This window comes from Manduca sexta, chromosome 18 (assembly GCF_014839805.1).
Source record: "Manduca sexta isolate Smith_Timp_Sample1 chromosome 18, JHU_Msex_v1.0, whole genome shotgun sequence".
NCBI classification, from domain to species: Eukaryota; Metazoa; Arthropoda; class Insecta; order Lepidoptera; family Sphingidae; genus Manduca; species Manduca sexta.
Window position 1 is genome coordinate 12,298,586 of NC_051132.1, and position 22,002 is coordinate 12,320,587.

The 22,002-nt window shown below is 33.8% G+C and overlaps 2 protein-coding genes across 4 annotated transcripts in view; one reads left to right on the forward strand and one right to left on the reverse strand.

Moving 5' to 3' along the window:
* The window catches only part of LOC115440276 (cullin-1), a 33,719-nt gene extending 21,703 nt beyond the window's left edge, over window positions 1-12,016 (reverse strand). The window contains exons 1-2 of one of the 3 annotated variants that reach the window (XM_030164504.2): window positions 11,766-12,016; window positions 7,087-7,359 (exon numbers count right to left, since the gene is read on the reverse strand). In XM_030164504.2, the coding sequence (XP_030020364.1) occupies window positions 7,087-7,143 (57 nt within the window). In that variant the 5' untranslated portion in view covers window positions 7,144-7,359; window positions 11,766-12,016. Of the gene's footprint in view, window positions 1-7,086; window positions 7,360-11,125; window positions 11,146-11,503; window positions 11,695-11,765 lie in introns of those variants that run through there. The other 2 variants (XM_030164505.2, XM_030164507.2) reach the window with 2 other exon arrangements.
* Window positions 12,017-12,603: 587 nt separating this feature from the next.
* Window positions 12,604-19,638, forward strand: LOC115440310 (LHFPL tetraspan subfamily member 2a protein). Its single transcript, XM_030164567.2, has 5 exons — window positions 12,604-12,982; window positions 14,778-14,896; window positions 15,287-15,397; window positions 15,940-16,053; window positions 16,488-19,638. The coding sequence occupies exons 1-5, from the start codon at window positions 12,807-12,809 to the stop codon at window positions 16,628-16,630; spliced, it is 663 nt and encodes a 220-aa protein (XP_030020427.1). The 5' UTR covers window positions 12,604-12,806; the 3' UTR covers window positions 16,631-19,638.
* Window positions 19,639-22,002: the final 2,364 nt, after the last annotated feature.

Consider the following 22,002-nt stretch of genomic DNA (forward strand, 5'->3'; position numbering starts at 1 on the left):
TTATTCATTAAAGAAAAGATTTGTAGGCGGTGTAGGCAAGTACAGGGTACTACACTTGAATTTAAGGTAAGGCAGCTGTTATTACAAGCAAGGCGGAAATAAAAATGTTACTAAATCTGATCTGCTCAATTGTTTTTTGGTTTCCTTGAATCATAAACGTGAGCAAAAAAAAAAAAAGTTTAATATTTAGGTAATTGTTAAGGTAATATACAGATTGTAATAAAATTCCCATAAATCTCAAAAGAGAGTTATTTCACCCATCAATACAAATAACTCTTACTATCGGACCAACTTCCAAATCGTAAAATAAAAAACCCGCTGCTCCATATATTTTCATTGAGTAGTTATGTACAATTTTGTTAATTATTAAGGTAGGGCATTAGTATTTTAAGGTAGGGCATTGCCCCACAATGCCCCCCCCCCCCCCTAGCTACGACCCTGGGCAAGTAGCAACTCGATCGGCTCTTAAATTTTCGAACGGTTTCGAAAAACGGGACAATTTTTTTGTCCCCGAGTTTTTCGTGGGGACAACGGGACAGGTTACCGAAAAACGGGACGTCTGGTCACGTTAGTTATACACATTGTTACGAGGGTCATCAAGTGCCCCATTTTGCATCAATAAATTTAGTAGCATTTTGTACATAACTTTGGTATTAACTACCTTTTAGTCGCGGCTTCGCTCCCGTAACATAGTTTTAGATAAAAAGTTGCGTATGTCCTACCCAAGGTCTGTAACTATCTCTATGCCGAATTTCATTGCAATCCATTCGGTGGTTTTTGAGTTATGAGTTTGAGCGGTCGGGAGACTTTGTTTTATAATATTTAAAGGTGAACAGTCTATAATAGACACTAGTCCAAATATGCTACGTATTGGATGCCTTCATTCGTCAAGTACGAAAACAACATCGTATTCTCGTGATTAAGAAACATAAATATACGAATATCGTCCGTCCAACCACGGAGATAAAAGTGAAAGCCGTCAATTCAAACAGATTTCTAGTTTGAATCCTTAAGAGCAGGTTCGTCCGTCTGTCTGGCCGAGTCAACGGCATGGTGATGACAAAATGAATATGCATATTGAATTAATTTTGTAAATAATATTTCATACATTTATTATTCGGTTAAATTATAAGATAATCAACGACTACGCACTATTCATAGTTTTGTTTTGAGATTATTGCATGACATTGCACTACCGTCTGATGGTAGAAATAGACAATTCGCAGTAATTTTGATTACGAGACCAACGTGATTGTGGTAACATTCTTAGATAATATAACACAGCCCACACTATTGCGACTAATGCGCCACTAAGCCCGATTTTCGCTCTAATAAAGCCGATTTTCGTCCAAACCGATCCAAATATTGCACAACAGTACGTGTAAAGATCAATAATGATCAAAATACTAAGAGATTAATAGGTCGCTTAACATCTTTCAGCCACATTTCAATCGGAAACCCAGTCTGCTTGTATTTGGCTACAAACAAGCCAAATATTGACGTGTTCTGTGTATTGTAACTCGATGTAGCACCCGGAATCGATGGTTATTTTAAAGCACCGTATTAAAAACATTTATTTTTCTACACACACATAGAAACAACCAAAAAAAAGTATAAGAAAACACACACACTTAACAATATTAGGCATACGACGGATTTGTTACATATGTGTGGTAAAAGGGTTACCAGCTCAGTACACGCTGTTAAAGAGCACTTATAGAAATTAATTGATATTGGGGATATTCACAGACGATAGTAAATCTGTACCATCTGCTACAATTATTGGTCAATCGCCCGACTACTTTACAAACCATAAAATACAGCAATAGATAGGCTGTGATTACGGCACCAAAAACTCCACAAAGTTAGTTCCCTTTCTAGGATACAAAATAATCTACAATTTAATCTGCCCATGTGCCAAATCTTATCAGATAAATTCAACAGTTCATTACTTCCATCAAACAAATACCTTCGAATTAATATTGGCAGGAAATCGGTATGCGTAGTGCATCAAAGAAACGAACAGAAACGATGCAGACACATTAAAACATAATTTAACAAGTAAACGAGCTGATTTCCATACGAATTACACACATGTACTGTTAGCCGAGCGAGCTGTGGCCCGAAACAATGTCAATGCTAGGTAACTGGGACGCCGCAGCTTGTGGGCGACCGTGCTAATAGACTGATTTACCGACACCATACATACGTGACGAATGACTCTCATACGATGCAGTGTAGGATATATTTTATATCAGCTTGGATAGTGACCACCGTACACAAACTCCCTTATTCATACAGGTTTTTATCTAAGGACGGAGTAAAGCAGTGATAATAAGTCTGTTTCCCAGTGATGAAGGCACGAACTGCGACGGCTGCTATGCCGTCAGCACTGAGAAATAGACTTGTTATCACAGCTTTACTCCGTCCTTAGATAAAAAAACGTCTACGAATAAGGGGGAAAGTGTTAAAACACGCCATAGTGGCTCACGTCAGTGCGTGGCGTTCTGGAATCAGCCTGTGTATATCCAGTTCCAACAGGCCGGCATAATTGTGTCGACTGCCGAGGGGTAATCATCTCTCGTCAGTCGACATTCAATTGGACCCCACTTCACTGACTATCATGTGCAGAAGGGTCACTTTGCCGTGAACATAAAAAAAATGGGAGAAGCTGACGTTAGGATATTTACATCCGCCGGAATAGAAACGGTGTACAAGATGTGAAACCCGCCTGATGGTAAGTGTGCCACGTTCCTGGTCTGTGTATGTCCGGTTTGGAGTGGACCAATTGATTTAACATCTATGTCTAAGGGTGAAGAGAGCAGTGTATCGCAACGCAGTGTTTTATAACACACAAGGGTGATGTTCCTTTATTTGCTACTGTATATGGACAGTCGTGGCAATTTCCATTAGGCGAGCGGCTTGCTTTTCATATATCTATATTCAATACTAATATTATAAAAATGAAAAGTTTGTGAGTTTGTTTTTTTTTAGGTATGAAGGGGCTAAACACCCTGGAACTACTGAAACAATTGTTGAAATTTTTTCATACATAACTCCTAAGTATTATAAGCTACTTTTCATCCAGGGTAAATATAAAGCGGAACTTTTATCTCGGAAAGAGAAACTACGTGGGCAAAAGCTATTTTGTACATAAAATAGAAGAAGCATTAGACCAAATAGTCCCTTGCCAAATCCCTTTTCGATTTTAGATACTTGTGGGCAGCAGTGGTAATAATGGACTCTAATAGCAACAACATATAATTTATTCTAAGCATTCCACTTCTCAAATCGGACAGAGTATCATGTTATCGGTATTTTCGAAACATCATGATAAAAATATAATAAAACTAGCTTTCGCTCGCGGATTCACCCGCGTGAAGGAGTTTTTCGGGATAAAAGTCCCGCTATATATTTTCGCGGCAAAGAACGTAGTCTACAACCTTCTCAGGGTCTTACCATACCAAATTTCATAAAAATCCGCTTAGAAGATTTTAAGAAAATCACATACATACAGACAGGAAAAGGGACTTTGTTTTATGATATGTATAGATAGGATGTCCAGTATTTATTTCCTTAGGTCTAGAAACCCTGGCAACTCGCAGACAAATTCGGTGTAAGCAGGTCGGATGTGAATCCTTGTTATATTACTCTGTCGCATCACGACTTAAACGCAAATGCTTATTACTGCCTCATGGGACAGGTAAATTTAATGAGAAATTTTGGGAGGGACGCTAATAAATTATGACATCAGTCTCGCACTTACACCAAAAATCAACTAAGAAATGAAGAAACTACAGACCTTATAGTAATAGGCTAATAAATACTCGTAAATCTATCAATAGATCAATCGCATTGAGTCCAACCTTCCAACATTGGACATAGCATTCAAAACAAGTAGCTATATTCTATACAACATGAGTAACAAGTTACATGACCTGATCCTGTACAGGAAAATAACAAGGAACATCTTAAACAGGTAAATTATGCAAATATTAATTAACATCACAACCCGTATTCCGATTGGTAACAAGAATTAACTACATAATGGTTACGCAAGGTTACTGACAAAGCGGGACCTGTGGCTAGACAGCGAATCGACCCCGAAACGCATCGTGGCACGATGTTATTGTTAGCTAGACTGCTTAAACTCGAAGCCTGGGCCCTTATTCTGTATGATAGTGAAATCGCGTAACGCGGCCGTGTCATGTTCTCTTCGAGAAATGTGTGTGGAATGGTATTCTGTAAGCCAAATTTCTATAGTACTAAACATGATGGGTTGTGTTACATGCTTGTTACGCACTGTCAAAATAACGTGCGGGATAGAGAATAAGGCCCCTGTTGCCAGTCCTTCGACATAACATAGCATTTGTTTTAAAAAAAAATAGGTATTGTATGTGGGATTTCATTTAGATAGATAACTTTGTTTCTAACGCTAAGGGGCCGGTCAAGTATTACGTAACGCAATTTGGGGGGGAGGGGGGGCTTGTAAAACGTTACGATGCGTTACAGGGGCGGGAGGGGGTCTCGTACAAAGCGTTACGTAACATTGTTTTTTTTTTATTTTAAAACAATAACAAAGGTATTAGCGACTTTCCGATATTTTGCGTAAAATAATTGTGAATATTAAAAAAAATGTCAATTTAGAGTTACATACCACAGGCAAGCAGTTGTTTAGCTTTGAAGGATGCTAGGAAACTTTGAATGTCTCAAATTGGACGCAGAAAAATATCAATAAATCTATAAAATTCAAAGTTCTGCATGCAGTCGCTCCTGTTTATGGACCGCCATGCCGCTTACTCTCAAGCGAGCAACTTGCTAGTCTAGATATTTAAATGATATAAATATGTCACATTATATAAACTAGTTGTTTACATTGAAATGTTTGAAGAAACACAAAAATGACCTCTAAGCTTGAAAAACAAAGGTGTATTTGCACAGAGTATGCATAATTCTTACAATATACAACGTGGAAAAACAGTATATAATGCAAACTTTAGTGTCGCATAAAGAGGTCGAGCCATTGTTTCAAGTTTATCAACATAATCTTTCTAACTGTAATCTAGCATACTCATTCGTCAGTTAATGTGTTCACCAATATTATCGTCGCAACTAATACGTTTTTTTATGATAAGACGCCTTTTCAAACGTTGAAGGTAATTTAAAAAGGAATAACTCAAAAACTATTGAAGATCTGACGCGTAGTCAAGAATCCGTTGCCTGTTTTTGGAAAAAAATAATAAATCGCGGATATTTCGTAACATAGAAACAATAATTTACATCTTACAATATATCATGCTAAATTAGTGTGACAATACTAATGATTAGTGGCGTCTAATTACCAATTCCTTATTTCTAAACATAGGGGACTGCCCCAAGTTGTAGTTACACACTGCATAATATTAATCTACCACTGATCGAGATAGGATGTCGGGACCGATTTTTCTAGAAGAGAATCTTATATTCATTAACTTAGCGTTCATTTTTCTTTGATGTACCAATATGGCGCTATATACGTACATGTAACTCCAAATTAATTACCAGTACGATCTACCATAACTGTATAGAACATTAACAACAAAATACCGACTGTATAGTGATAAAAATAAGATTTAAATTACACTTCCACAAAACTGTTTGCCTTGTCATCATGGCCTAAGGCATTGCTAATAACTACTGAGTGTCCGCTATTATATTATGTACTAATTTTATTAGTTACAGCGCTACGCATAAATCACAAATAATAAAAGTCCGAAAGCTCCCCTAAACTGACCTTTATCGCAAGCGAAAACAAAAATAAAAGTGTTTAAGACGAATCAGAGATTTCACAAAGCATGCATGGTACGAGAGTTGTCTTATAATGTGGGTCATTTACCCTTAATAAAACTGCAACTAAGCCAAAGTCACGTTTAGGAAGCTCTGACCTCATGTCGCGGAACGTTGCGAAAGAAACTAACCAAAACGCGTATGTCCATGATTGTACCGGAAAACGGAAGCTAGATTTCTTCCGCGTGCGTGTCTATGTAGGTTTACGTTTATGTTGACCGTAATGCCTATCTCCTTACAACCATGTGAGGCCTAAACATGCTGTGGTTCGTAAAAGGGGAGTCGATGCGCAAGCGCAACCGAGTCGGGAAGTTTATTTCTAGACACAAATTCAGCAAGAGTACTAAGTATGAAATATTATCGATATTACTACTAAATAAAGGTCTCAAAATACAATGTAGAAATCGAAAATGGTAGAAGCGGGAGAGATGACCAACAGAAAAATTCCAAAAAGGCATTTGTTCAATCCAGATACAGGTCATACTGTTCTCAAAAATCTGGTTCCTGATCGAATAAGATGAACAAGTTCAGTGAGCGGATTATTGTCGGGTATTGTGCTGGATCAAAGGGCGACTACATTGCCCTCCATAGTCTATTGTGATAGCCCAGTCCGTTATGTCTAGTCGTCATGGACGGCGCACACTGGATCCTTTACTGTGGCCTACAGTCTCGGTTACATGTGTGGGAGTTACCCATTATATGCCATTATGTGTGACGTAGTTTGTTTATCGGTATAAAATTCGAGCCTAAATTGTCGATGCATTAAATGCAGTCCGTCTGCTGAGATGGAATACGACGCAAAAAAATTTTTCGTGCACGTTCCAGAATTGATTTAGCTTATTTTTAACTGACTCCAAAAGAAGGACGAGGTTCTCAATTTGACTGTATGTTGTTGCGTACGGTAATCATCATCTTATGTAGCTGAGCTGGTGATGGAAGATACAACTCCTTAACAGTAAGGAGTTACTGGAAGAGGCATCAACGAACGATTCGGGATAATCAAACATACAATATGTTAGCGAAGGAATGAAATCCAGAAGCTTCTGGTCCACAACCGGTTATACTCCGCCACTATACAAATAAGCAAATAAATATAGTCAATTCGATTTATTTTGTATTTAAATTATATAAGAACACATTCCCTAAACATAATATATATAAATAGGCTAAACCTCCGTAATTCTAGATACGTAAACATGACACCCGCATGCGCCCAGTCATTCACCCGTTAAATACCGTCAACAAAAAAATGTGACATACCTGATCAAAGTTTTTCTGCCGCAGGGGCATCGGTGGTCGCACGCTCGTTGTGCTCATATTCCCGCACTTCCTCTTTCAACAACGCATAAATACAACAGACACGCGCAAACAATAAACAACTTGCACTAAAATTGCACTAAAAATGTACCAAGAATGTACTGAACATGGGATGCGTTACAATAGAGATCACAGTGTTAGGTTCAGCTGCTATTTACATAATTTCATTAGTTTTGTTTTTTGTGGAACGGCACGTTTCTGTTGCGACTGTCAGTTCTGAAACAAAGAAAAAAATATCGGTTATGATTCGTATAAGTCACAATAAGTGTATTGATTAGTTGCGCACGCGCAGGAAGTACAATGCATGATCTTGTAAAAATGCCTGGTATCATATCAGTCTTCAACAAAAAAAATTATGTGTTTTATATACTGTGTTGAACATTTTATAACTGCAAAGGAATAATGTTTTTTCTGTCAATATTAGTGGATATTCATAAAAAGTTCTATATACATTTGATTATTTATTACACTTTATATACAAAAAGTATAAAGGTGGACTTAATGCTGAAGCTATTTTCTACGAGTCAACCGTGAGTTGTGCAGAGACTAAAAAAGGAAGGTTTACACAACAAGAGAAAGTAGTGGATTCAGACTAATATAATTTATAAATATAAAACCTATGTGATATAAGATAAGACAGTTACACACTGATATATTTAAAAAATAACACATATACTTGTACAGGTACATATATTATTCAGGCACTATGCTCAGTATAGACAGTTTCTAACAGAGGCATTATTGAAAAAATATATATATAGTTTTCATTTAATAATATTTCCATACTATAATTTGCAACAGTACTTATCAATAAAAGGTCTAACCTTGTGACACTATTACAACAGGTTTTGAATCTAGTTTATTTTATTGTCAGCGAAATTAAGTAGGTTAGTCACTAGAAGTGTGGTATCTAAAAACTCATTTATTGTCTTCATCTTACAAAAAAATATTTCTTATATCATATAAAAAATATTTACACCCATATTCATAAACAATACAATGAGAATTCACAGTGCACCTAAATGCATAGTCTTGGATATTTCAGTTTTCTTTGACTTTGTTGCTTGCTTATCTGACTGACTCAAGTAAAGTTTTATCTCATTATTAGTCTTTTTCTAAGTACTGTGAAGGCTGTTATACAGCAAGCACTGAGAAACAGATTTCTTATCATAGAATTGGTTGATACTTTGTTAAATAAAAATTATGAATATGGGGCCTAAGTGTGATATTTAGATGGAACCACAAAAAAATAAATAAAATAGAATCAATAAGTTGCCAAAATGCAGAAAATCTTTATCGAGATTTGAGGTTTGAGATGGTCATTGACACCAGCTCAGCTTAATTGCAAGCATGATGTCATTTAATCTCAGACAATGGATGTCTGTACTTAGTATATTATAGACCTATGTTTACTTAGATGAGTTCAACAATAAGCCATCCAGATCATTTATATGAGGAATTAAATTGTATATAACAAAGTGAGTTTAAATTATGGAAACATAGTTTATACAGTTAACATTATCCGCTCATATTTCATTACTTTTTCTCCGATTCATACTTTAGAAATGTTACATAAAATGGTTACTTCGAACAATTATAATTAACACCTTTACTATTTAAATAAATAAGAAATAATGCACACTGAGAGTAGTCAATTGGAATATGGAATGTTAAGCACTGAATTGTTAAAATGAATTGGAAATATGTTAATAAATCAGAAACACTAGAATAATTGGTAATTAATATCATCTGAAAATATCCAGTAGGATATCTCCTACATTTTTCAAACAAAGATTTAATATTCTATATTATATATATTTTTGTTTCATAATATCTATAGCTTTTCCATGATGTAATATTGTATGCACATTAATATTCTTCTCTACTATTAGTGTCATACATACATCTTGCAAATTTGCAGAACAAATTGTACACTTTCTCTAGTTATTTGCAACATGCAGCACTTCCTACAAACAGATAGCGATCGGAAAATAACGAGCGTCGGTTAATTTGCATCAATTATTATTATTTAATTAACACATTGCATTTTATCATGAGCTTATTATGACTAGAAATATTGTTCTTATTTAGGTATTCATTTACTACTTTAAAGAGGACTTTAAAAAGACTCCTAGGTACTATAATAATATCCATCAGCATGTATAAATAAATCATGGTGATACTAAAAATGTGATGAAAAATTCATGCTAAATAAAATACCCATTTATTATTTAGAGTTACGGATAGGGCATATTGTGCCAAAGATAAAAATCAATAAAAAAGTATCATATTATGTGCAATAAATTGTATAACGACAGTCTGAAACCCATGCAAGTTCAAAAACAACATGTTATACATTAATAAAATCCTAACTGACAGTACTTGACATTTGTTTTTTTCTTATCATATTTATTTATGTTCAGACTACAATCAGAGAACATAAACAAAACATTATCTAAACTACTACACTGGCAAATTTTTAAACAATGGGCATCATTCATGGTATACAAGAGTGGCTTAGTTGAAACAATGTTGACAGATGAGGGTGAATCCTTGTTTGATCTCAAATAGCTGATGATAAAGTAATCTTTCAATATCAGATTCTTACATCAATCTGCTGTGAACTGAGGAATATTCATGACTGTTACATGTGACTTTTTTATATCTTACAATATATCTTTTATCATACTTTATGATAAAGTGTCTAGACTAGACTATAAATAACTTAATTAAGTGCAGCATGGTCAGTACATATTATATTTTAAATGGTTATTGCAATCAATAATCATCAGAAACAGTCAAACATCAACAGTCTCTCATTTGTGCCTAACACATCATTTGAACGTAGAATGTCCATCCCGCCACTGCATTTTCATCCTGTGTGTGCTATACACAGCATTTACGCACAAAATATTTGCTAGTCATTCAGTTTGAGTCCGTTACCAGTAAATTGTGAATTAGTACTATACAATAAGACATACACAAGCACATACTATTATCACTAAGGGGTAGATAGATTTTTAAGTCATGGACCCATTCTACACCAAGGTTAATATATATATCCCTGGCACAATATAATGGAGGTAAGCCTTTATGAATTTACCCAGTACTTTCAAGTTTGCAGACAAAGTATGCTGTCCCCAAGACCAATGATTTGATTGCAATAAAAAAATGATAAAACAAAGATTAATACAACATGTATGCATTAATCTGTGTAATATTTCAATAGAATAAACATTTTCCTGTTTATTTTGTTCTCATATTTAGGGATTATTTTGATATACAGCCATTAGTCTAAAAATTTATGATCAATTACTAATGTTAAAAATATATTTAATGTGAAAATTAAGATGATAACTATTCACATGTTCTATGGTTTATTTTTAAAATGACAATTTCAAAATTAATAAATCAAACAAATAGTAATAATGATAATTCAAATAGTAATTATTAATAATCATTGTAAAACATTTTAGAGTATGTATATAAAATTGCCTTATAGGGCATTACAAATAATAATTTTTGACCAAAGAATTGACTTTCTTTACTAAACAATGACATAGACAATAAGATAATGCGGATTTACAATGGAGCTTATCCATCACCATTATCATGAGATAAACGGTTTTCAAAAACAGTGGACATCCTCAACTTGGCAGATTTTCTATAGTTAACATAAGAAATCTCCTGGAAAACAAATTGCAGAACTAATTGTTTTTTTTAATTTGACTACTGTCTATTTGGTGCAAAGAAAAATGTAGTTTTATCATCTAAATCATGTCTCAATCTATGTTGAAGATTCATAATCAACATAACCTACCAAACATCAAATATTGTGAATCAATACAAATATCAATATGAAGCTATTGCTTCCATATAATTATTGATATGTGTATTGTCATGGTTTTAAGAAAGTTAATGGTAAATAATACTGCTTATTTATTTGGTATGCTGTTTACGGGAAAATAGCAATTCACTGTACCTCATCTGGGGTGCATTCATGTCACAACGAAAACACTAAAAGTATTTCACGAAAAGAAATTGTACCGCGAGGATAATGATCTGGTATAACTGCAATTTTGTAACAACCGTTTCGGAGCATCAAATGTGCAGTGATGCAGAAAACAGCCGTGTTAACGTGACAAAAAGTATATCACATAGGTACCCACTTTGAATATGTGTCGAAAAAAAAATGTAACATAGCGGGAAGTAATGCGTCAGCCGATTACAAACGAATAACGAAGCGAAAAAAGTAAAAGTGCTATGCATCTGACAAAGGAATCGAGATTTTGCAACTTTAAACAAGGGCACATGAATGTTTTTTTTCTTTTGTACACCATAACTCTCCAAAGCGACGTACCTGTGTAAGTCCACCTTTAAACGTCATGGCACGTTAACAAACTCACAATTGTCATAAAATATACGATTTAAACGAAATAAATTGTTATATTACGACTGATTTTGTTCACAGCCTTTACCCAGGTAGGGTAAATACTATACTACATCTGTATTCTACTGACAATAGTTGACAGGTATATTATCCAACTAAAAAAAAACAACCCTTGGTTCACAATTTTACAATGCTATATTTATACAATTTTAAGTGTTCGGTTTATACTTACGTAGCACCCGTTTTCACGCTATCATCGACGACCACATTTCACTACAAATTAGCACACGATGATTCAGCTTTACTTGTACTGCACTTTACTATGAGGAATTAATAACTTAATTTTAATACAAGAAAAAATAGGCCGTATTTAGTTTAATCATTTCTTTTTACGTATTCAAACAAAAAGAAACAACAAGGAAGAGAGAGAACAAAATCTTTCCCTCGTTTGTACGGTAGGTGGCGTTTGTGCTATTTTTCCGATATCTTTTTTAATATTGCGAAAGAATAAGCAAAGGAGTATTGAATTATAAGGCCAAATGTGCCGTAGCAATTAAATAAAGTTTGTGTACATAAAATAATGCAAAAAGCACAATTAAACTATAAAAAACGTGTTATTTTTTTATATAAACATTATAAGTTATAATAAGCTTTCATAGCACAAGTACGAAAACGTGTATTTGTTTAGATGATTTTATAAATTGATTGATGTGCTACCATTATGAATGTATTCTTATGTAATATATTTTACATGTATAGATTATACACTGAATGTCGGATGCAGTGTCGGATTTGTTATTGGGGCGTATAGGCTGTGGCCGTAGAAGGAGAAAGCTAAAAGAAAAGAGCGTAAAAATCACGAGTCGTTTATCAATAGCCTCATTAGTGAACTTAGAATACTTTAAAGTGGGCCAAAGACTATTTTCGATTATTTTCTAACATCGATCCCGCTCCGATTGTGTTTGGAACTAACGTGGAAAGCTGTCATATAAAGCTAGGTATTCAATAATATTTTTTAATGTTGCAATCCTACGTATTACGATCCCTCTTCATTCTATTCATTCCCTCATTCAATTACAAGTGTCAATTGTCAATTGACAATAAAATTGACAGAAAGTTTCTCAATAACATTTATTGCTATTGTATAGCAAGCTGATAGGTAGAGTAAGAGCATATTCGATGTAGGTACACTATAAATCGAATAGAAGAAAAGAAATATATTCCTTTGGACAAATATATAACAGTAGTGTTTATAAATATTCTTCCTGCAACCATGTGCTATGTCATAGTTACTGGACGCAGTTTAGCATGGCTTCTTCTCAGTTTGGTCGCGTTTATGTTTATTTTGGTTGGTATTATGACGCCTAAATGGCTTACTGGCCAGCCCCAAGTTATCAATGAAAACAATGCCACGAGTTTCTTCGTGCCTAGCGTCGGTATTTATAGTAGGTAAGCGACTTTTTTTTAAATTTAAAGTTAAATACTTAATGAAAACTTGTGAATTAAAATTAACCCAGTTATGTGGCGTTTGCTGTATGCGGTACTTTATGTTGTTTCTTTTTTTACGAACTTCTTTTTATTTATAAAAACCCAGATTAAGTACTTTGTTTAGTTTAGTTAAGTTACTTATTTTTTTTCACACACCCTATTACTAAGTTGCTTTATTCCCACTTTGTTAATGCTTGTGCATGACAGTCTTAATTATAAATATTCATTTACCTTCTTATGACTTACACAACACTGCATGTTTTCTAATGTTTAATCTAAAAGTAATATTACTCACAACTTGACTCATTAAATTAAAATGAACTTATTTTGTATTCATTAAAATACAATACACATTTAATTTAATTATGTAAATTTGATTGGAACTCTTTTTTATAGCCTTTATTTAATTTAAAAGATTAAACTGTAAAATATAATTATGAATTTTTATGGAAACTTAAGACACTACTATTCTATATGTAGACAGATATTCATCATAAGCTAATTAATCTGTAGGAGCTGTAAAGAGCACTATAGTTTCAATTCATTGAAAAAATAAAGACACACACTCACATTAAAAATGCTGGTGGTAGAGTATTTGTATTTACCTGGATAGCAAACACTGTACACAAGCTGTCAATCTGTCATAGTGGTCCATGTAAGTGTGTCAAGTTTAGGGAACAGCTTGTGTTTATCGTGTTTAAAGCAGGTGTTTTTTTTAACCTGTCTATATTTATTAGACTGGCAGGGTCGGCTTATACAAACTTACTGGACTTTCAGGTGAGTGCTTTAGGCGCTTGAAACCCTTGTCAAACAGGCTGGCATAATTGTGTCAACTAGGGAGAATTATCTTTGATTTTTCATCATTAAATTCTCTGGTCTCCTCTGCTTATTGTTAAGTGCGAAGAAGTCTCTTTGCTATGCCCATAAAAAAAATATAGTCCGCTCGCCTTCAGTATGTGTGTTCTATTCTATTATGTGATAGGGGAGGAGTATTTTATCATAACCTGGTCCATATTCTTCTCCAGACTGGCATTGAGCAGAAAATCCAAAATCAATTTGCTATGGTTTCCAATACGAGACTTCAAAGCAGTTGCTCACGTTGGACATACTACAAATGCAATTAACTATCTAGCTGACACCATTGTCTAAAACACATCCATGTAAAAACATTCTTCAAGAAAATAATCATTTTTGGAAACGAATAAAAAAATAAATAATAACTTTTAATAATTCACAATAGTTCACCTATAAAATACAACCTTGAAGTACTAAATATATATACATTCAATAACTACTACACTATAATGTATAAAGAAGTTACAGTTAGTATGAATGATGTCATTACATACAAAAAGATAACATACTGACTGCATTTGCTAAAATTAGCCGATCAGGCTTATTAATATGTAATATTGGTAACTTGATGTTACAATGAGCATGTTACTTAATTTTTTTAATGCTACTTAAATTAATTATAATAATATATTAGGTCTATTTTGAAATGAAATGTTTATATAGCACATGCTTTGAATTTAAAGCCTTTTAATTTGAATACAATATATAAATGTCGTGTTTTAAACTCGAGTGTTGCAGACTTCTAAAAGAATTATAAAACATGTTTAATATTTTTCTAGCATAAATTCTCAAAGATATAACACCAGATTTTTTTTGTAATAATGTACTAATATAGATTAAAATACAAACAACAATAGTACATTTTTTATCCCTTTGCATAATATATTTTGAACTTTTCCAGGTGTAGATGGATGTCTCACAACCATGACAACTGTGGTTCGTTTTCCTTTGACGGTCTAGCCACCGACTCTTCTATATATCCTGGTCCGTGGAAGGCGGCAATGTTCTTCCTGTCACTTTGTAAGTTTTAATAATGATGCGATTAATGAAAAAGTTCAATGGAATTTTTTTATATTTGATTTTTTGTATTTTTTTTTTTTTTAGTAATAATTTGCAGTGGTGTGGTTTTGTTGAGCTGGCACTTTAAAGTTGCTTATTAACTTTTAATTCTGGAAAGTATGCAGTGGCACTTTATACCAAAAAAGATCTTCCATACCTACAGCATTAAGTTCACCTGTATAAATTTGTCAATAAAGTGCACAATAATTAATAAAAAATCTTGTACGCCGTCGAATATTGCATACATATTGTAGAGTAACATTTTGTCATTCCATTAGTCATATCATTACTATTTTGATCTTTGAGACCAGAACCTGCACACTTTTAACATTATGTAATGTATATTTTCAGGTGCCGCTATACAGTTTGCAACAGTATTGGCTGGTGTGATGGCATGTTGCGTACAATCTGTGTTCAAGAAAAGCGTCATATCTCTAGCGGGAGCCACACAAGCGCTAGGAGGTATATCTATCTATATCTATAGGACACATAGTGTTGTAAATATATACATTACACATGCATAGCATCACGTCTTTTACCCTTTTCAGGGTGAGGCAGAGGTTTTAACAAACCCACATTTCACCAGCTATGTTAGGTCTTATTTCATAGACATGAGCAATATTCCAGACTCCGAGCTTATATTATATTATATTAGCTTATGAGTAGAAAATCCTAATATCACTGTCCGACCGGGGATTCAAACCCAAAACCTCAGCGCGATAGCCGTACCGCGAACGTACTACAACCATACCACCGTATATATTATAGTTAAAAGTTATATGTATAAAACATATAAGACACGCCCTTTTCGAAGCGTATACATCTTATTGTTGATCAAAGGTCTTATTCAATTAACAGGCACAATTTAAAGTACCAGGTTTATATTAAGAAGAAAATTAATATTATCTTACCCTAGGCTCTAGACCGAGACCACAATGGCAATTGCACCACATACAATCTAATCCAGTGACTTTCAAATAACTGTGATGTTTATTTTTATTCAGGGTTATTTGGTGTGTTGGGTCTGCTTCTTTACCCGTGGGGTTGGGGAGCCCCGCGCGTGAAGAACCTGTGTGGAGAAAACTCCGAGCCATACATTCCTGGGGATTGTTCGATTGGTGAGTAATGTATGATATTACGCTAGGTACAGACAGCGGGTGACCGTGAGCGATTTATTTTCGTCATGTCAAGCATGTTCGCTTACCTTCCATAAATCGTCTGTAGCCTGATTTACTTTTTTAGTAACAATATATGGACTAAGAACCTGGAGGTAAGATTCGATTCCATTAAAATAGATCTTCATGTTGGAGCTACAGATTTTCTCTAGGGAGTGCAGGCAAAACAAATCGCTAAATTAAACGAAAGGTCTGCGCCAGGCGAGGTCCCTGTGAGTCGCAAGGCTTTTTCTAAGTTGAGAAAAGACCTTTCTAGGGTGAGCAGCGCCAAGCAGCAGCAAGCGCCAGCAGAAGGGGGGGCTAGGGATGGCCCTAGCCCCCCCTTCTGCTTATTACTCTAAACATCCATATCAGTAATTGGTTATTTTCCATACCAGGTTGGGCCATGTTCGTAACAGCGACCGGAGTGGCGCAGATATTCTTGGCGTGCGCTCTATCGAAGACAGCCGACAAGGCGGCCAATTCGGACAAGGTACAGTTCCAGATGGACGAAGGCAAGCAGCTTATATGCTTGGCTTGATTGCAATATTGTTGTATTGATGGATCTTAGAATAAGTTGAGACTGACAATATCCAGGTAAATATATTAAGGAGAAGAAAATGATAGGTTATGAAAGCATGAGTTTTGAAAAAGATATGGTCATTTTCAGCCGACTTAGAATAATAGAAGTTTTATTTATTGAAGGAAAATATAAAACATTTTTTCTTTAAAAATGGGTTGACACTATGGGCTGTTCAAATTTATGTCAAATCGTAAGCATTGAAATTGTAATTTTTCCCTAATATAGATTTTTATTGGAATCAAGTGGTATTTTCCAAAATGGAGCAGTGGCATGTAGGAAAATGGCCGTATCCTTTTAAAAGCTAAAATTAAATCAGTCTCAATTATAACGCACAAACCACCTTAATACAAATGGAATTGTAACGCAAAAATTAGTTACTTGTATACGAAGATTATTTTTTTATTAGCATATGTTCATTCCCGTTTGTTCTACATATGCTTAACGGTATATAATGTACTCCTAGTTATTAAGAAATAACAATATGAAAAATTAGGATACCTCACTAGATTGTTCAATTTTCCAAGTCAAATTTTGTTTGGTCCTGAATAAATTTTTGATTATAATATCTATAAAATTATGCAGTATGTAAGCTTAGTTAAAGGGCTGGTTAACAACCGTTTTCAATAAACGATCCCAATCTCAATCTTTAATCCGATTCCGAGAATTAACCAATCAAAATAAGTCATCTGTGAACATGTCAGAAAAGCTTTGCTCTGGTTGGTCCATTATTGAGATAGATCGAAAAAAGCGATTGGGATCATATCATGTTTATATACATTGTATCTCGTAAGATTAAAAGTAATAGTTGGATAAACATTTGGAAAGTTGGACGATTGTGTGGTTAAACCAGTGACTTAACTCAAAAGTAAAATGGGACCTGTATTTTAATATTTTAACTTGTAACATGCTCATTTTTTTATTCACCACGGCTTTTGCCCATTCACCATTAGTAAAGCTAGTTTCATATCATATTTAAGCGAGGTTTAGATTAGCAAGAAAACTTGCTGAAGTCGACTTCAGCAATATTTTCACTTGCGGCAACTTGCATGTGTAGAACTATCGAAATATTGCCCCTAGTGTAGTCATTTCGAAGTTCTTGGTAAATATATTGGTGCAAGGACTTGTTAAACTAAACTAGGCACTACAGACTGAGAAATAAATACGACTGAATAAATTTATATATAACATGACAAAATAAAATAGGCAAATATGACTTAAAACTGAGTAAAACTCGAGAATAAAGGGGATTGAAATTAATATCGATAATATTCTCAGATTAACTGCAGATTTTCAAAAATGATCCCTATTTTTTTTGGATCGATCTCGAAATTTACTAATCAAGATTTTTTGAAATACACAAATAACTTATTTTGATTGTTCTTTTTCGGGTTCGGTTCGAAGTTTAAGGTTGAGATCGTTTATTGAAATCTGCCGAAATCTATTACAGATAGTTAATGAAAATGTAAATTTATGTTACGAGTGAAGTTGCATTATCCAGAGTTCATTCATAACTATAATACGAGTATCTTTGTTTATGTCGTATGATAGAACAGTTGCCAATGTACTTATATACTATATTATATTATCTTAAATATCCTGAGAGCGGTAGGTACCTAAAAAAACATTTTTTAAATCATTTTTTTTTACATAATGTCGATTTTCCTGAAACCCTAAATTGAGGCTTTAGGGCTCAGAGGGACTGGGGAAGGGTAAATGTGTTAGTTGTGAAACTATCTGTCATACTTTACATGTTCCAATATGCTCAGTTATCGACATTGGTAGAATTATTGATAAAGCGTGGGCGCCACATATCTATATATATATATAAATGAATCTCTATTTCCCTTGGTCACGTCATCACGCGTGAACGGCTGGACGGATTTCCCTATTTTTTTTTGGGTTTGTTGTCAGGCGAAGGTTCTTATGAAAGAAAAAATAAAAAAAATTGCGCGGAAAATTAGAAAATTTAAGAAAACTTAACGAAAATATTAATTTTATATAACTGTCAATTGTTAGAAATCACTGTCAGCGATTGACAGAATGCGCGCTGCAAATTCATAGTTAAGACGGGACAACGTCTGTCGGGTTAGCTAGTACAGTGAAATAATACCTAAAGATATATTACAAGAATACTCAATCATGGTTCTATATTTTAAGTATTTATTAAAGTTTTTAGAAGTAATGTATTATTAGATTGTATTTAAGGTTTTATGTTTTGTATTATCGCCCAGTGCCATAGTAATATTTGGCTTTAATTTACTTTCGGCATAATTATGGATTATTTTTATAATCAAATGTCAAAAATAGATTTGGATGAATTTTGTAGTTATAGTACATGGTTGTAATACATCGAGCTAGAAAAATGCTATCTCGGCAGTAAATTATTTGGATTTATTAGTAAATTACAAAAATACTCATTATTTTCAATTGCGACTTATACATACTTAAAAAAAAATGCGTGATGATGTGTGTGTGTGCGACTTATACAAAAGAAATAGAGTTCATCCAAATCGATTCAGCAAAATTTATCAGTATTATTTTTATTTGTATCATTGAATCTTTTCTTATGCATAATTGGTTGTTTTTTTCTGCTTATTGGCTTTTTTTTTAAGAGATATATATTGTTTTATATCACGTTTTAACTTAGTAATATGTAAAGGATGTCGCATGCTCATTCCTTTCTGTCAAAGTATACAATCAAATCCTTATGCACATGTTTATAAAAACTGTTGTATTTACAGATTAGTGTGCGTGAAACAGGCTAGTATTCAAGATTTATTTATGTGTGCCTAAATAAAATAAAAAAAACACATCGAATTAATAGCCTCCTTTTTTTGGAGTCGGTTAAAACAGCATGTGTGTTACTTTTTCTAATTAGTAGTTACATGGAGAGTGTCAATTTTTCTTTACGACAACAAGCACATTGCGCCTCATTTCTAGATTGTTTAAATGTTCTAAGCTCAAAATAATATAAATAATTTTAACTCAAGAATATTGACCGTATTGAGCCGAGGTTCGTAACTCGTTAGCGGGTTGCCCTCAGCATGGTCGCTTAATTTTCAAGGGTTGCAATCGCCTAAAGCGCTTACCTACAAGTCCGGTGTGTTTGCATAAGCCGGGCTTTGTCAGGCTGACAAGCGTAATGTCATGAAAAATAGTAGTTATTTATTTGCTAGTAAGTAAAGCTTGTCAGGTTATGAAGTGCCTTATTTTATATTATACAAAAGCTATATTTATCACATGTTATACGCAATATTCCATATAGTATTTTCAGAATGTTACCTTAAAAGACTTTTTTGCAATAAAAAAGGTGGACTTTATTTTTTTTTCATTACTTATGCAGATGAGATTTTTTCCTGCCAGGACATTAAAGACTAGATATAAACATTCAGTCTTACTTATAAACTTGTTTTAGCGTTAAGAGGTGATTAAGAATTGCTTAAATAGCTGTCAAAAACATCACCGGTTCCTAGTACCTTATTAAGAGGCAAGATGGCGGGTTTTGACTTACAGCTGATCGAGTAAATTTGTGTTTTAACTAAGCATAGCTTTGCAAATTTTTTATAAGTAAGACTGTATAAGTGTAAAGGGGAGATTTTGAAATCTTCAGATAAAATTTTATATAAATATTTATATCTTGGCTGAATACAAAGTGATACTATTGGTTGTTAATTTTATCGATACAACTGTCATATTTAATTTGTTCATGTATTTTAGTTTACGAACTTATATATCTGGTGTTTGAAAAATCACCCCCTAGAAAGATTCTAAGAGTTTTGATACGATTTAATATTGTAAGAATTGTCGATAGTTATCTGTCCGAGGATGAATATTTGTTTCCTTTGCTCATTTCCATATTTTGGTGTTGCTGGCAGGAAAGGTTTTATGTTAATAATATAAGACTAAGGATTATATTTTTACAAATGTATTATACCGATTAAAATATAGTTGATATGTTTCTGTATTTTTAGAAATATACAAATTAATTTTTATATCTAGTTTTTTTTTTAACCCTTTTTAAGACAAAACACCTTTTCTCTGAAGTCTGGGTTATACTGATACCTATAGAATTTCCTAGATTTAGCAAAATTATTTAAACATCGAAATAATTAGAAATTATTTGCCACATGTAAGAGCATCACTTGAAAACGGCTCGGCTGGCGTGACTGATTCCTTTTTGTTGTGTTTCTAATTATTAGGATAAGGTTTGCATCAGAGAAGTTTTGAAAAATCCACTGGGGAATATGAAAAGAGTTGACAATACGAGTGATTTTATTTTCGTAGATGCTAATCTTCAAAATAACCTTATCGAATTCAACAAATATATTTGGAAAACTAGTTAGTTTCAGCTTGAATCAGGATCATTTTAGGACCGGTAGATGGCGCTGTTTTCAAGTCCTAAAAGATTAAAGATAGTCGTAAAATGCAACGTCTGCCGGGCTTACTAGTTTTAAATATTATAATAAATGTCTTTAAGGTATATTTTGTTCGTCTCAAACAGTATTCCCACGGATACAGAACACCATGCATTGCACATCTGTAAATGAAAAAACAATATAATAAGATAGCCTGTCGTGTGCTCACTGGTTTATTTATTAGTTGGCGCATTATCATTTTTAATCATGTATCAATGGTAATTCGAAGTGTAATTTATGTACTATTCTAATTTACGAGAATATAGGGATTTGCAAAAAGCGGCGATAGCCTAGTTGGGTGTGGAACGGTCTGCCAAGACGAATGTCCTCAGGTTCAAATCCCAAGGGCACACACCTTTGACTTTTCTAAAAAATCACGTGTGTATTCTTTATGAATTTATCGCTCGCTTTAACGGTGAAGGAAAACACCGTGAGGAAACCTGCACATCCGAGAAGTTCTCTATAGGAATTTCGAAGGTGTGTGAAGTCTACCAATCCGCACTAGGCCAGCGTGGTGGACTAAGGCCTAATCCCTCTCAGTAGTAGAGGAGGCCCGTGCTCAGCAGTGGGCAAGTATATAATACAGGGCTGATATTATTATTATTATAGGGATTTGCAAGACGTTTCAATAAATAGTACCAAGTCGTGATAAACGTAATCAAGGTAACTTTACCTATTATTGCATCAAGGTAAAATTGAAATAAATTCTATCATTTATACAACAAAATAACAAGTCTATTGCTCTTATACAGGGTCATTTTAACATTGCGTTACTAAATGAAACCACACACTTACTTATGTACTTTGAAATAAAATTTTACAATACATGAGCCGTAGATGTAAAAAAGTGTACATTTCGAACAAAATAAATATAAATAAAAAGTAATTTTAATTTTACGCGCCCTAATGCCACTA

Coding starts and splice junctions, on each gene's coding strand:
- LOC115440310 (XM_030164567.2), top strand. CDS start 12,807: ATGTGCTATGTCATAGTTACTGGACGCAGTTTAGCATGGCTTCTTCTC. Junction 12,983..14,777: donor AGCGTCGGTATTTATAGTAG/GTAAGCGACTTT, acceptor GAACTTTTCCAG/GTGTAGATGGATGTCTCACA. Junction 15,398..15,939: donor AGCCACACAAGCGCTAGGAG/GTATATCTATCT, acceptor ATTTTTATTCAG/GGTTATTTGGTGTGTTGGGT.